The 14,007-nt window shown below is 35.9% G+C and overlaps 1 protein-coding gene across 1 annotated transcript in view; it reads left to right on the top strand.

Moving 5' to 3' along the window:
• Positions 1 to 14,007, top strand: part of LOC306879692 (voltage-dependent calcium channel subunit alpha-2/delta-2-like) — a 215,212-nt gene that overhangs the window by 180,848 nt on the left and 20,357 nt on the right. The window contains exons 14-16 of the mRNA XM_079432836.1: positions 4,814 to 4,863; positions 11,993 to 12,082; positions 13,141 to 13,206. Coding sequence (XP_079288962.1) covers positions 4,814 to 4,863; positions 11,993 to 12,082; positions 13,141 to 13,206 — 206 coding nt within the window. The remainder of the gene's footprint in view (positions 1 to 4,813; positions 4,864 to 11,992; positions 12,083 to 13,140; positions 13,207 to 14,007) is intronic.

Raw genomic sequence — 14,007 nt, 5'->3', positions numbered from 1 at the left:
TTTTAGTAGTGGCTGTTGCACATCGACACAGAATGTGATTTGTCCAATCAGATTTTAAAGAAATAGTTCACCTGAAAATAAAAATACGCTGTTAATTTCTTCACCCTCTGGCCATCCAATTTTTTTCTTTAGTGAAGAGGATTTTTAACTGAAACAGTGGTCCATTTTTGAGAATAAAAAAAGCATATCAAGAAACACTAAATTAATACCCGTGGCTCCTGACGATATACAGTATTGCGGTCTTATGAAGTGAAATGATTGGCCTGTGCTAGAAACTGAACATTATTGACAACATTACAAACGTTCATTCGTTTGAACTTATTCTTTTTTGGAGAACTAGTTGAATCAGTTCACCAAATTGGACTGAACCATCTGAAACTGCTTGAGCAGCACAGATCTACAAGTTACTCCATCAAAGCTCACATTTGGATGTGTCTGACAGTCACTTTAGCTCGAAATGAGCCAAAATAGTGGCATATCTGATCCTATGATGAATGAACTCTTTCAGCCCTCCAGTTCCTGCAACAGTCTCTGAACTGAGGAAACAGTTCGACTCGGACTGAAGACCAATGAGCCCCTGATATGTGCATGCGCAAACTGAGCGAAATTAACATTTTCATGGTTTTTCGTGGTTTGTGTAAAATGGTGAGCTGATGAAGACTAGTTTATTCACTTTAAGCATGTAAAACATCCACATTTTGCATAATTTTTAGGTGCTTTAATAATTACGTATACACATTGTCATTGCGTGATTACTAAAACTAGTGAATTGAACCAGTTCATTGAAACAAACTGTCTGAATGAACCAGTTTGCAGAAAATAATCCGATTTCTCCATTGTCTGAGGCTCTGGATTACAGGTAATAATGTTGAAAATAATGTTCAGTTTCTTGCACAGACCAATCATTTCACTTCATAAGATCGCAATATATCATCAGGAACCTGTTTTTGTTTTTAATTCTAAAAAACGCACAGCCGCTGACTTGCATTTTAAGAATCACCAATAACCACGGTTTCGGATAAAAATCTCTTTACTGTTCTACTCAAGAAAAAAGTCACCTTAATCTTGGATGGCCCGAGGGTGAGTAAATTAACAGCGAATTTTTGGATGAACTATCTCTTTGAAGCCAAAACTGTCCATTTTCTAAACGCTCTAAGAGCTTGCATGTAATCCTGGTCAACAGCGCTCAAGTAATGTCGACCTGTCTGACCTAACAAGTTAATTCCAGGCCTGTAGCGCAAACACTCTCCCTCTCAGCTCTGTCTTAACAATCATCCCTCTCCAGCTCTCTGATTAGTTAATGACGAACGGTGGCAGAACACTTCAGAGACCCCCGCCGCCCTCCTTTCCTTCTAATTAATTAGCCAAAGAGGAACTGCCGTCGCAGCGATAACCACGTCCGCAACTTCTCGGCATCTCGAGCCAAAAGCACTTCCACTTAAGGATTAGCCCTCTGTGCGGCCATGTTCTCCGCTGTAATGACTGGCAGTGAGGGGACGGAGTCTGGCACAGCAAGCAAGACGCTTTTCTCAGTGGACTCCATCTCCACCGCAGGCTTTCATTTTGCTCACCGATATCACAAAGCAGCAGAGGAACGCCCCTGACACCCTCACAAAGCCCACATCCACGTCCGCGGCTCTCCCTGTGCTGTAGGATGCGTGTTCGACAGCATATCTGACTGAAAGCATTCGCAGCCGCCGCTAGGTTTGTAAGCAACGGTAGCGTGCATACGCCAAGTTTCCTCCTCTGAACGTACGCAGAGCACTCTTTGACGGGCTTGTTAAGATGCGGATTACCTGCGTCTTATTGTTTTGTTGTACATGTCGCCCGTGCGGCGGAGACAAATGGATTCAGCGTTTTGTAATCATGACCAAGTCAAGGGATCAGACTGGCGGCAACAATGAGAGACATGTTTGCTTGACACAGCTTAGCATGTGTTGTCACTCCACCGGCTGTCTCTCAGCGAGCTCGTTCACACTCCGCTGACACCAACAAAGTCTCATATGGCCGCCACTGAATCAGAGCCAATTCCCGGTCTCTTTGATTCCTGACGACTCGCATTGATTTGATTAGATTCTTTCTAGCGTGCTGATTGGTTTGACCCTCAGACATCTTCTGAACACTTTTTTTAAGTTTTAGTTTTTATACTCTAATTCTCTTGACTTTGATACGCTTTTAAAGACTTTTAAATGATTTCTGATTCATTAACTGAACTAGATTTGACTTCCTTATCAGCAGTCGTTTTAGGGGCCGTCGCCTTCTTAAAGAGACGCTACGGGTTCAACACCCATTAAGCTTTATCTAATCCAACATTTGTGACATGATGGCAGTTACCACAGAAAATCATTTTGATTCATCCCATTGTTTAGGGGCCAGTTTGAGTATAAACGTATTAAAATAATAGAAAAGTATATTTAGTTTTTTGAAGGGAAAAAAAAAATTTTAAAAAAGAGAGAAAAAACAAGACTATTTATTGAATGTGTTATAAATAATTGTTATATGTATACTGTATTTATGAATGAATATTTAGTAAAAAAAGAATTATCTACTAATATATTTTCAGTTTTGACATCAGTTTTTTTTTTTTTAAATGTTTTAATTTTCATCTGGTTAAACCATAGTAATTTTTTTAAATTATAAAAACTTTGTTCACGTAATTGTGATATTGTGTGGGGGGAAAAAAGAACAAATTAACATTATTATTTTTTTATCTTTTTTTTTTGTCTCTCAGATTTTAAAGACATTATTGACCCATTAAAACAGTATTACCAAACAAAGTATATTTTGTTTGAAACAGTTCGATTAGAGAAATAAAACAAATGTTTTATTAAATTAATTTTTATTACATTTTAATACATTTATTATATAATGACTATTTAATACATATTTGTTAATGTGTACACAGTATTTATTTATCAATGAATATTTATTAAAGGAAAATTTTAGTTAAAGAAAAATAAATATTTATTAATACATTTCTGTTTTGACAAAACATCTAACCATAGTATGTTTTTTTCATTATAAAAATTATATGTTGTTCACCTAATTGTTATATTGTGATTTAAAAAAATATATATTTATTCAAAATATTTAAAAAGAGAGGCAGAGAGGAAAAGAATGTGTTTTTGAACCTTAAACCACGTAAAAACATTGTATTACACCAAATACACCAAATAATGTTATTTTAGCATCGTCATATGACCCCTTTAAACCCTCATAGTGCATAGCTCTGTTTACTTTCATTATAAGTGAATTACTAGTTTAAAAGAGCTGATCAGAATGACTCTTCTTTGGTTCCCTGACATTATGCCTCAAATGTTGTTAATAGAGCTTATCATATATTGATCCAATGACATTTCTTTAATATAAATGCCAGATAGCAAGAAAACCACAGATGTATCTTGCTAGCCACTCACAGCCTATGGTGATGTGAACTCTACACCGGACCACTGCGTTATTAATAATGGTTTCGACTCAAATGAGCCACAAAATGTTGGTCATGAAGTTATCGAGACTGAAATTGTTCAGTGACCTTTATAGCAATAATGGCACACTGAGCGAACCTAAAATGGCGAGGATTATATAAATCGGTTTTATTTTAATACCAGATTTTGTGTCTTTTTGGTATGTAATAAAAACATTAAATATGTTTACAATTAATTATTATTATGATATGACATAAGTGCAGTAATTAGAATTTGAATGCATCACGACAAGTACACAAAGTCACTATCAAATATCTAATCTAATACTATATGTGTGTGTATGTGTGTTGTAAGTTTGAAGTGGCAGTCTGAAGTTTCTTGACTCTAAACACTTTGAGGACGGCACCTCAGATGTTGTGCTCTTTGTTCAGACACTCTTGTGTTTAATAACGTGTTGAGCAGGCCGTATTGACCCTGTCTGTGTGTCCACTCTCTCAATAATCAGCCTCTGAAGCGCAGCCTCTGAATGCTTAATGAATCACACAGAACAAACTGCAGCACAGCACATTCTCTGGCTAACATATGCATAGCACTCGGTCAGTTTGTCTGCATGCTGAAAAATTATGCATGTTATATTTGTAAACGTGACAAAATGTGACCATGGTCCACAAAACCAGTCAATTTTTCAAAATTGAGATTTATGCACCATCTGAAAGCTGAATAAATAAACTTTCCATTGATGTATGGTTTGTTAGGATCTGACAATATTTGGCTGAGATACAACTATTTGAAAATCTGGAATCTGAGGGTGCAAAAAAAATCAAATATTGAGAAAATCGCCTTTAAAGTTGTCCAAATGAAGTTATTAGCAATGCATATTACTTATCAAAAATGAAGTCTTGATATATTTACGGTAAGAAATTTACTAAATATCTTCATGGAACATGATCTTTACTTAATATACTAATTATTTTTGGCATAAAAGAAAAATTGATAAATTTGACCCATGCAGTGTATTTTTGGCTATTGCTACAAATATACCCCAGCGACTTAAGACTGCTTTTGTGCTCCAGGGTCACAAATAGCTCCCACAAAAATTGGATGAAATAATCTTTTTTTTTTTCAATCAATTTCTTTCAGTATTAAATAAACTGCATTAATCATCAACAGTTTGCCACAGTGAATTCTGCTGTAAAATTGTTTCAGATTTGTCAAAACAAGGTAGTTTAATATAATTTTGCAGGTCTGTCTGTTCTGAACAGCATTTATATTTGTAGCGCACAAACCCCTAAAGCCGTTGCCTAGTTAGTCAGTTTACTACGTTTTGGTATGGAGCAAATATGTCAACATTAACTAGCCCTGTTATTGGTTTGTTTATTTCTGAACAGGTTACTACTTTGAAATCCCTTCCATCGGAGCCATAAGAATCAACACACAGGTTTGCCATTTCTACTGCTTCTTACTTCACATTTATATACATAAAATAGTCGGGGAAGTCGTGGCCTAATGGTTAGAGAGTCGGACTTGTAATCCGAAGGTTGCGGGTTCGAGTCTCCGGCCGGCAGGAATTGTAGGTGGGGGGAGTGAATGTCCAGCGCTCTCTGCACCCTCAATACCACGACTGAGGTGCCCTTGAGCAAGGCACCGAACCCCCAACTGCTCCCCGGGCGCTGCAGCATAAAATGGCTGCCCACTGCTCCGGGTGTGTGTTCACGGTGTGTGTGTGTTCACTGCTGTGTGTGTGTGTGTGTGTGTGTGTTCACTGCTGTGTGTGTGTGTGTGTGTGTGTGTGTGTGTGTGTGCACGTTGGATGGGTTAAATGCAGAGCACGAATTCCGAGTATGGGTCACCATACTTGGCTGAATGTCGTTTCACTACTAAATACCGTTCAAAAGTTTGGGGTCAGTAATATGTTTTAAGAAATGAGTTTTAGTCAACATTTATAGTGCTGCAAAAGAGTACTATTTTCAATCATTTGTTCTTTTGAACTTTCTGTTCATCAAAGAATCCTGAAAAACAGATTCACATTTTTCACCTAAATATTAAGTCTTTTTAACAGTAAAATATAAAGAAATGTTTCTTGAGCAGCAAATCAGCACGTTTTAACATATATTACAATAGAAAACAGTTATTTTACATTGTGATAATATTTCACAATATTACTGTTTTTACCACATTTGTAATCAAATAAATGCAGCCAGAAGAGACTTCTTTCAAAAATGTTAAAAATCTGTATACTATATGAAGAGTTTATTTGCAAAAAGCGATAAACACCACTTTAAAAAAAATAAGCTGATTGCCGTGTATTATTCTCCACATATAGCGCGATCTGAACCCTGAACACAAAAAAGCCGGTTTTGTTCACTTTCAAGGCATCGTGAGTTCACCTTTTACTGCAGAAGCCGACAAGCGCCCTTGTTGTTTTTGAACAGAAGCCGATAAGTCCATTTTAGCAAATCAGCACGCTGTATTCAGGTCAGGTGACAAGGCTACTTTCACTTTGAAAAGACGTGCTCGCTGAGAGGAGTTTCGTCAAAGCTGACTAAAAGTGATAATTTCGACGAACCTGGTGAACCTGTGATATATTCTTCAGAGCGTTAAGGAAAATAAAAGCTGAAACTTTTTCACATGATCACAACAGCAACAACATTTGTCAGGCATCTATATTGTCATCTGAGGAGATTTTAAAGATTAAATGTGTCCTTTTTTAACTCTAAAACATGAAATGTGGAGTTATCTGCTTTTGCTATAAAACAAACTTTTAATATGTAAAAAAAAAACATACTTTCAATGAACTTTAATTTTGTAAATTACCTGTATTTGTTTAAGTTAATACTTAATCAAAACAACCCAACTGCAGTTTGATTGATATTACTTGGAATGCACAATAAAAAAAAAAACATGATTTCTGAAAAAAAAAAAAAAAATGGAGTTGTTGGTTTTTGCAAATGGACTCTTCGTATATAGTTTGGGATTAGTATGATTTTTTAAGGCACATATACATATATTATCTATATTTATACAAGTTGTTTTAACTCATTTAAGAGGTGTTTTTAGGCATGACATCAAGTGGAGAACCTAAAACCTTTTGAATGGTTGTAAAATCACTGTAGAGCATTGCCTCAATTCTTTAAAAAAAAACAGCAACAACAGCCATGTAAAAGACAATACTGATGCATTAAAATGCATCACAATGAAGAGTTTATCTTCAGCTGATACGCATTCAAAGGTATGCTCATATCACTTCAAAAGTGGCTGTTTCAGCCAGTCATATTTTCAGTTTTAATAAAGCCTCTATACATGACTCCAGTTCACTGTAAGTTCATTCAGCTTCTTGAGCTTTGAAGCCCTGTGATGTTATCACGATTTAGAGATATATGTCACGCTAGAAAGCATAGAGAGAACTATAAAGATGAACGGATAAAGCGATACAGACTTCTATATTTAGCATCAATATCAAATGGGACTGTGATTTCTCTAATCCACTTCCGTACAGTTCTCATTATCCTCCAGCAATCTTTCCCGCGGCCCACGAAACCCGCCGCAATTGCATCGCTCTTCCCCGAAAGCAGTCGGTCCAATTTCCCCACCTCTTCTGTGTGATTCCTCAGTGCTCTTCACTGACGTCTCGCCCTTTCTTCTTTATCTCCTCTCTATCACCTTATACTATCTGTTCCCCTCTTTTCCCAATCCAACTTAGCTTTATTCATTCGTGTCTCCTCCTTCCTCTTTCTCCCGCAGGCGAGCTGATCAGGTACTTGAATAGACCATCAGCTGTTCCATTAGGCTGAGTGTAATTTTATTCAGAGAACTGCCACTTATTCTAATAGCCTGCGTGAGACAGGTGTGGGCGCGTAACTGTATATATCGACAGCAGCGGCCGCCACACCTGTGCACCTCCTCACCACCTCCTCTCCTGTCGCATGCTGTTACCTCCGAGAGCCGAGGACAAAAATAACCGCCAACTGCACTTCCACACCAATCGCTCGCAGATGCTGGTGGATTTCTGACAGGAAAAACTATCCAACCTGCAAAAAAGTTCTTCTAATAAATGTATGAAAGTTGCTTGAAGAAAATTTCCAGAGACAAGTCTAATTATTTGTATAGTTCGTTTCACAATACACGTGGTTGTAAAGCAGCTTAACAGAAAATCATGATGTAGGATATCTTCATGCTTTATAGGCACATTTATTTCCGGGCGATAATATAGTTTGATGATACAAGCAGTTTAGCCATTGAGGCAGTTATTATTTTGTGTAAATTACGGTTAACTAAAACCATAAAAAAGATTGTTACTTGAAATAAAATACAATGAAAAATACTATTTATTTTATTTTATTTCAGGTAGTAAGGCAATATTTTTATGTAGTTTAACTTTGTGCTAAAACCTAAAAATTAATTTAAAAATCTGCATAGACATTAAAAATATTTTCATGGAAACTGATCTTTATTTTTTTAGGATTCTTTGAATTGAAAGTTTAAAAGAACAAAATTAATTTGAAATAGAATTCTTTGTAACATTAATATATTAACTGTTACTTTTGATCAGTGTCGCTGAATAAAAGCATTGATTTCTTTGAAAAGAAATTGTATTGATGCCATACTTTGTCATATAATACATTTATGCTTAATATGAACTCATGGTGTTTGCATAAATTCTCAGGCTATTAGTGTGATTAGAAAGCTATTGAGTTGATTGTGAAAGTGCTCAGCTGGAAAAAGCTGCTGCCTTTACCTTTACTCTCTACCTTTATAACTTTAAAGTGTCACATTGCTAAGTATAATGAGATCAGTTTGAATATGAATGCAGCTCCTTTATAACTGAGCTGCTGTATTGAGTTCATGAACATTTATGGACAGACTGGAAATCTACAAGCTAATCTGTGCGGTGGTCTGCTGTGTCGCTGCTCTTTATCCTCCTCGTACCGCAGGGACCACCATTACAGGCCCACTGCTGTTTACCTTTCTCTTTTCTCACGCGTGAAAAGGTCCGCCTGTCATCGTCTCTGCTGAAATGTGTCCCCACGGCACGTTAAATGGTGTTTTAGTGAGCTAATAATAGAATAGGTTACGCTTGTCAGCACTTCCATGTTCCAGCAAGAAATAAAAGTGGCCTAATCCTGCAGTTTCATCAAAAGGCCACGCTTACACAAGCCGCTGGCTTTCAGAGAGACAAAATATTCCCCACGTGAGCTTCTGTCCATCCATTAGCTGTGTTAAGATGTCGAAGCTGGAAGATTGCATTATTAAACGTGTTTTCTCAGCCAGGCATCGACGTAGAGTGGTGAAAGGTCCAGGTGAATCTCATGAAGTGTGTGTATATATATTTATTTATTTACATATATTAAATTTGGTAATTTCGTATATATCTATTTATCTATTTCTGTTTGGCCTTAATTTATATTTATTTCAGTTATATTCTTAGTATTTTATTACTTCAACTTAAACTTATTTTAATTTGTGCATTTCTAATTTGTGATTTAATTTTTTTACATGTTTCTCATCTAATATTTATGCTTTATTTTATTTCAGCTTTATTTCAATTAACGAAAATAATTGTCAATATTTTTATATAATAGATGGATGGATGGATGGATGGATGGATGGATGGATGGATGGATGGATAATATAATAATAATCTGTAATACATATATATATATTATATATTGCTTTATTAGTAATATATAATATGATATAGTAATATATTATGATATATTTAGTAATATATTATGATATATTACTATCAAATTAAAATGTGTATATACAGGTGCATCTCAATCAATTAGAATGTCATGAAAAAGTTCATTTTTTTCTTGTAAGTTATTTGAAAAAGTGAAACTTTCATATATTTTAGATTCATTACATGTAAAGTAAAACATTTCAAAAGTTTTTTGTTTTAATTTTGATGATTACAGCTTACAGCTCATGAAAGTCAAAAATCAGTATCTCAAAATATTAGAATATTTACATTTGAGTTTCAATTAATGACCATCCCTACAGTATAAATTCTGGGTATCTCTTGTTCTTTGAAACCACAATAATGGAGAAGACTGCTGACTTGGTAATGATCCAGAAGACGAACACTGACGCCCTCCACAAAGAGGGTAAGTCACAGAGGGTCATTACTGAAAGGAGTGGCTGTTCACAGAGTGCTGTATCAAAGCATATTAAATGCAAAGTTGACTGGAAGGAAGAATTTGGGTAGGAAAATGTACTCAAGCAACAGGGATGACTGCAAGCTTGAGAATACTGTCAAGCAAAGCTGATTCAAACACTTGGGAGAGCTTCACAAGGAGTGGATTGAAGCTGGAGTCAAGAGTCACCACGCTCAGATGTCTTCAGGAAAAGGGCTACCAAGCCACTTCTGAACCAGAGACAACGTCAGAAGCATCTTACCTGGGCTGTGGAGAAAAAGAACTGGACTGTTGCTCAGCGGTCCAAAGTCCTCTTTTCAGATGAAAGTAAATTTTGCATTTCATTTGGAAATCAAGGTCTCCGAGTCTGGAGGAAGAGTGGAGAGTCCATGTTGCTTGAAGTCCAGAGTGAAGTTTCCACAGTCAGTGATGATTTGGGCTGCCATGTCATCTGCTGGTGTTGGTCCACTGTGTTTTCTGAAGTCCACAGTCAACGAGCACTTAGCACTTTAGAGCACTTCATGCTTCCTTCGGCTGACAAGCTTTATGGAGATGCTGATTTCATTTTCCAGCAGGACTTGGCACCTGCCCACACTGCCAAAGGTACCAAAAGCTGGTTCATTGACCATGATGTTACTGTGCTTGATTGGCCAGCAAACTCACCTGACCTGAACCCCATAGAGAATCTATGGGATATTGTCATGAGGAAGACAAGAGACACCAGACCCAACAATGCAGATGAACTGAAGGCCGCTATCAAAGCAACCTGGGCTTCCATTACACCTGAGCAGTGCCACAAACTGATCACCTCCATGCCACGCTGAATTGAGGTAGTAATTAGAGCAAAAGGAGCCCCTACCAAGTATTGAGTACATATACAGTAAATGAACATACTTTCCAGAAGGCCAACAATTCACTAAAAATGTTTTTTTATTGGTCCTATGAAGTATTCTAATTTGTTGAGAATTAGTGGGTTTTTGTTAAATATGAGCCTAAATCATCACAATTAAAAGAACCAAAGACTTAAACTACTTCAGTCTGTGTGCATTGAATTTATTTAATACACAAGTTTCACAATTTGAGTTGAATTACTGAAATAAATTAACTTTTCCATGACATTCTAATTTATTGAGATGTACCTGTGTATATACATATTCAGTTGAAGTCAAAACTTTACTTACACCTTTCAGAATCTGCAAAATGTTAATTATTTTACCAAAATAAGAGGGACTATACTAAATAATAACATGCATTTTGTATGATCCCTCTTATTTTGGTAAAATAATTAACATTTTGCAGATTCTGAAAGGTGTATGTAAGGTTTTGACTTAAACTGTATGTATATATATATATATATATATATATATATACATACATACATACACATTTTAATTTGATAGTTTACATACACTTGATTCTTAATACTGTGTTGTTACCTGAACGATCCAAAGCTGTGTTTTTTTGTTTAGTGATAGTTGTTCATGAGTCCCTTGTTTGTCCTGAACAGTTAAACTGCCTGCTGTTCTTCAGAAAACTCCTTCAGGTGCCACAAATTCTTTGGTTTTCCAGATTTTTTGTGTATTTAAACCCTTTCCAACTTTGACTGTATGGTTTTGAGATCCAACTTTTCACACTGAGGACAACTCAGTGTGAAATTTGTTAGAAATTACAGTGTGACTGTAATTTGCAACTATTACAGAAGATTCAAATGCTCACTGATGCTCCAGAAGGAAAAAACATGCATTAAGAATTTGAAGATCAAGGTAAATTTAACTTAATTTGTCTTCTGGAAAACATGTAAGTATCTTCTGTAGCTTCTGAAGGGCAGTACTAAATGAAAAAATATGATATTTAGTCAAAACAAGAAAAATATACACATCTTCATTCTGTTCAAAAGTTTTCACGCCCCGGCTCTTAATGCATGGCTTTTCCTTCCTTTCAGACAGTTTTGGTGAGGTTCACTTCTTTGAGTAATTAACCTCCCAAACAAAGAGTGTTGTGTTGAAAACAGAATCGTCATTTATTAACGTGTGCTTACGGCGACCCAACAAGTGCTGTCCTGTGGCAGCCCACCCTACCTCTCCAGAGCGAGAATGTGCTTTCTAACAGCTGTAATATGCTTTAATAGCTGCTTTATGATGATTTGTTACGGCTGGAAGTGCCTTTGTGCAGCTGGCTTTACTGGCCCCTCGGGCGGACGCTTTTAACAGCGTGCTTTATGTAATGGAGCGGCGAGTCGCAGTCGTTTGCTTTATGACAGAGGGAGGTGTGGACTCCTGCCTTTAGTGTTGGTCTTTCTGAGCTCAGAGTGTTATTAGTTGTAACCTTTTGAGAATAGGTTTCGATTGGTGATTCTGGGTGTGTTTGTTGTAAAACTGAGCTGCAATACAGTTCTTATGATATATGTGTTAAATTCTGTGTTTTTGTTATCAGGAGTATTTGGATGTTCTTGGACGACCAATGGTGCTGGCAGGCGAACGAGCTAAACAAGTGCAGTGGACCAATGTTTACCAGGATGCTCTGGTATGGAAGATTTCCATCATCATCATCATCATCAACTCAAAATTGCACTGTATAATTTCAAATATGGCCAATGGATCAGCCTACAAAGAATCTGAGCCCAATTGAGTGTTTGTTTATGAAATGCTTGTGTTAATCTTGCAGAAAAATGCAGTTAAATTAAACATCTATATTAAAATCATAATCAATAGTAGATATTAATATTTATATGTCCTTACTTGAGAACCACTGTTTAAAGGGGTATTTACACAACAGTATTTTCAACTAAAAACAAACACTTTTTATCCATTTTGGACATTAATTTACACAACAATGGCACACGTTTTTGAAAACTATACTGTTTTGTTAATAATAAAATAGCATATTGACAATAAAAAGTTGGATTTTATTGCATTTCTAGTGCACGGCAGGCTGTCTAATTCACAAATAACTCCACTGATTGGTGTGATTCTTTCAAATGATTCATCTATTAGTGACTCAATCGGAATTGAACAGTCTGAATCCATCAGATGACTCACTTTCTGAGTGAATCAGCTTGGATGACTCACTCACTCACTATATACTCATAAACTTTTTGAAATATATGTTCATTTGTAAGGTTAGTAAAACTTTATTTTAAGTCTACTTAGTGACTGGTTGGACAAAGTATACATAAATATACATATGCACAACAGAGCTCTATTAAAATAAGTGTTTTGTTTATAAACTGTTGAAGAAATGCTATTAGTTATTGTTTAGCGCGTTAGGGGTTAACCACACCTCGCTGCAAGAACTGCATCCTGTAGGAAACACTGAAACACACAGACACATGCCGTTATTCATTGATTTGAGACTGAGAAACTGTTTCAGATTGCATTGTTAGCACTGGCTGTGACATTGTTCAATCTTTTTCTTTCCAGAATGCACAAATTTGAATCTCCACAGCTAGTTAATTTTACTACGAGTTGGACGGCGGTTTTTATGCGGCAGCCTTGTATTCATGTGTGCAGTGTACTGTAACTTCCTTTAGTTCACAGACATAAAAACAAACATTTTATATGGCAGTGTTTGTTTTTTTACAGGGTTTGGGTCTCGTCATTACCGGCACAATGCCAGTCTTCAATCTCACCACTGATGGAGACTCCAAAGTAAGTCGCGAGAAGATTCCTGTAAATGAACGACCAGTCGTTTGTTTCTCGTACCCCGCAGGACGATACAAATGTTGCATTATGTAGTTTTTGCATTATTAGTGTGATCACGTTCCAGTTCTAATTCTTAGCATGTTCCCTAACTGACATTGACAAACTGTTTGAGAGCGGCATGTTTCACAATGGTGTTGAATGCATATTGAATAGGGCTTGACTTTGAAGACGCTCGAGGGCGTTTGAGTGTGATTCAAAGTTCGGTTTAATATCATAAATAGTGCATGCCGTTGTATTTGAAGACTTTTTCAATTACACAATCACACTTATCAGGCAAAACTATTCACAAAAAGTCTAAAAGGTTTAAATGAACTTTGTTGAACAGTATATTTCAGCATTGTTTAATTATTTTTTTCAGAATTTGTACAATTTCTGTTCATAAGTATTTAGATTTTTTTTTTAATCAAAATAAAATAATTATAGTATTTAGTATTTTACATTTGGCCACCTTCGTGTTATCAAATGTTAACAAAACATGTCCATAATTAGTGTGTTGATCATTTTTTTGATTATTTACAGAATTTTGGTTTTATATATTTGTGTGTATATGTAAATAAATATAGTGTAATATAATATAATATATAAATAAATGTTAATTAACATTTCCATTCACTCCAGGCTATTATAATAAACAAAAGTCTATGTATATAGTAGCCTGGAATGAATAGAAAGATTAAATAACATTTATTAACAGTGTTTGGGTTTTGTAGTAGTATGTATTTATTATAATTGCCTTGAATGAATTTG

The sequence above is a fragment of the Barbus barbus genome, assembly GCF_936440315.1.
Source record: "Barbus barbus genome assembly, chromosome: 13".
Classification (NCBI taxonomy): domain Eukaryota; kingdom Metazoa; phylum Chordata; class Actinopteri; order Cypriniformes; family Cyprinidae; genus Barbus; species Barbus barbus.
The sequence above is the reverse complement of the archived record's forward strand: the minus strand, read 5'-3'. Positions and strand labels throughout refer to the sequence as shown.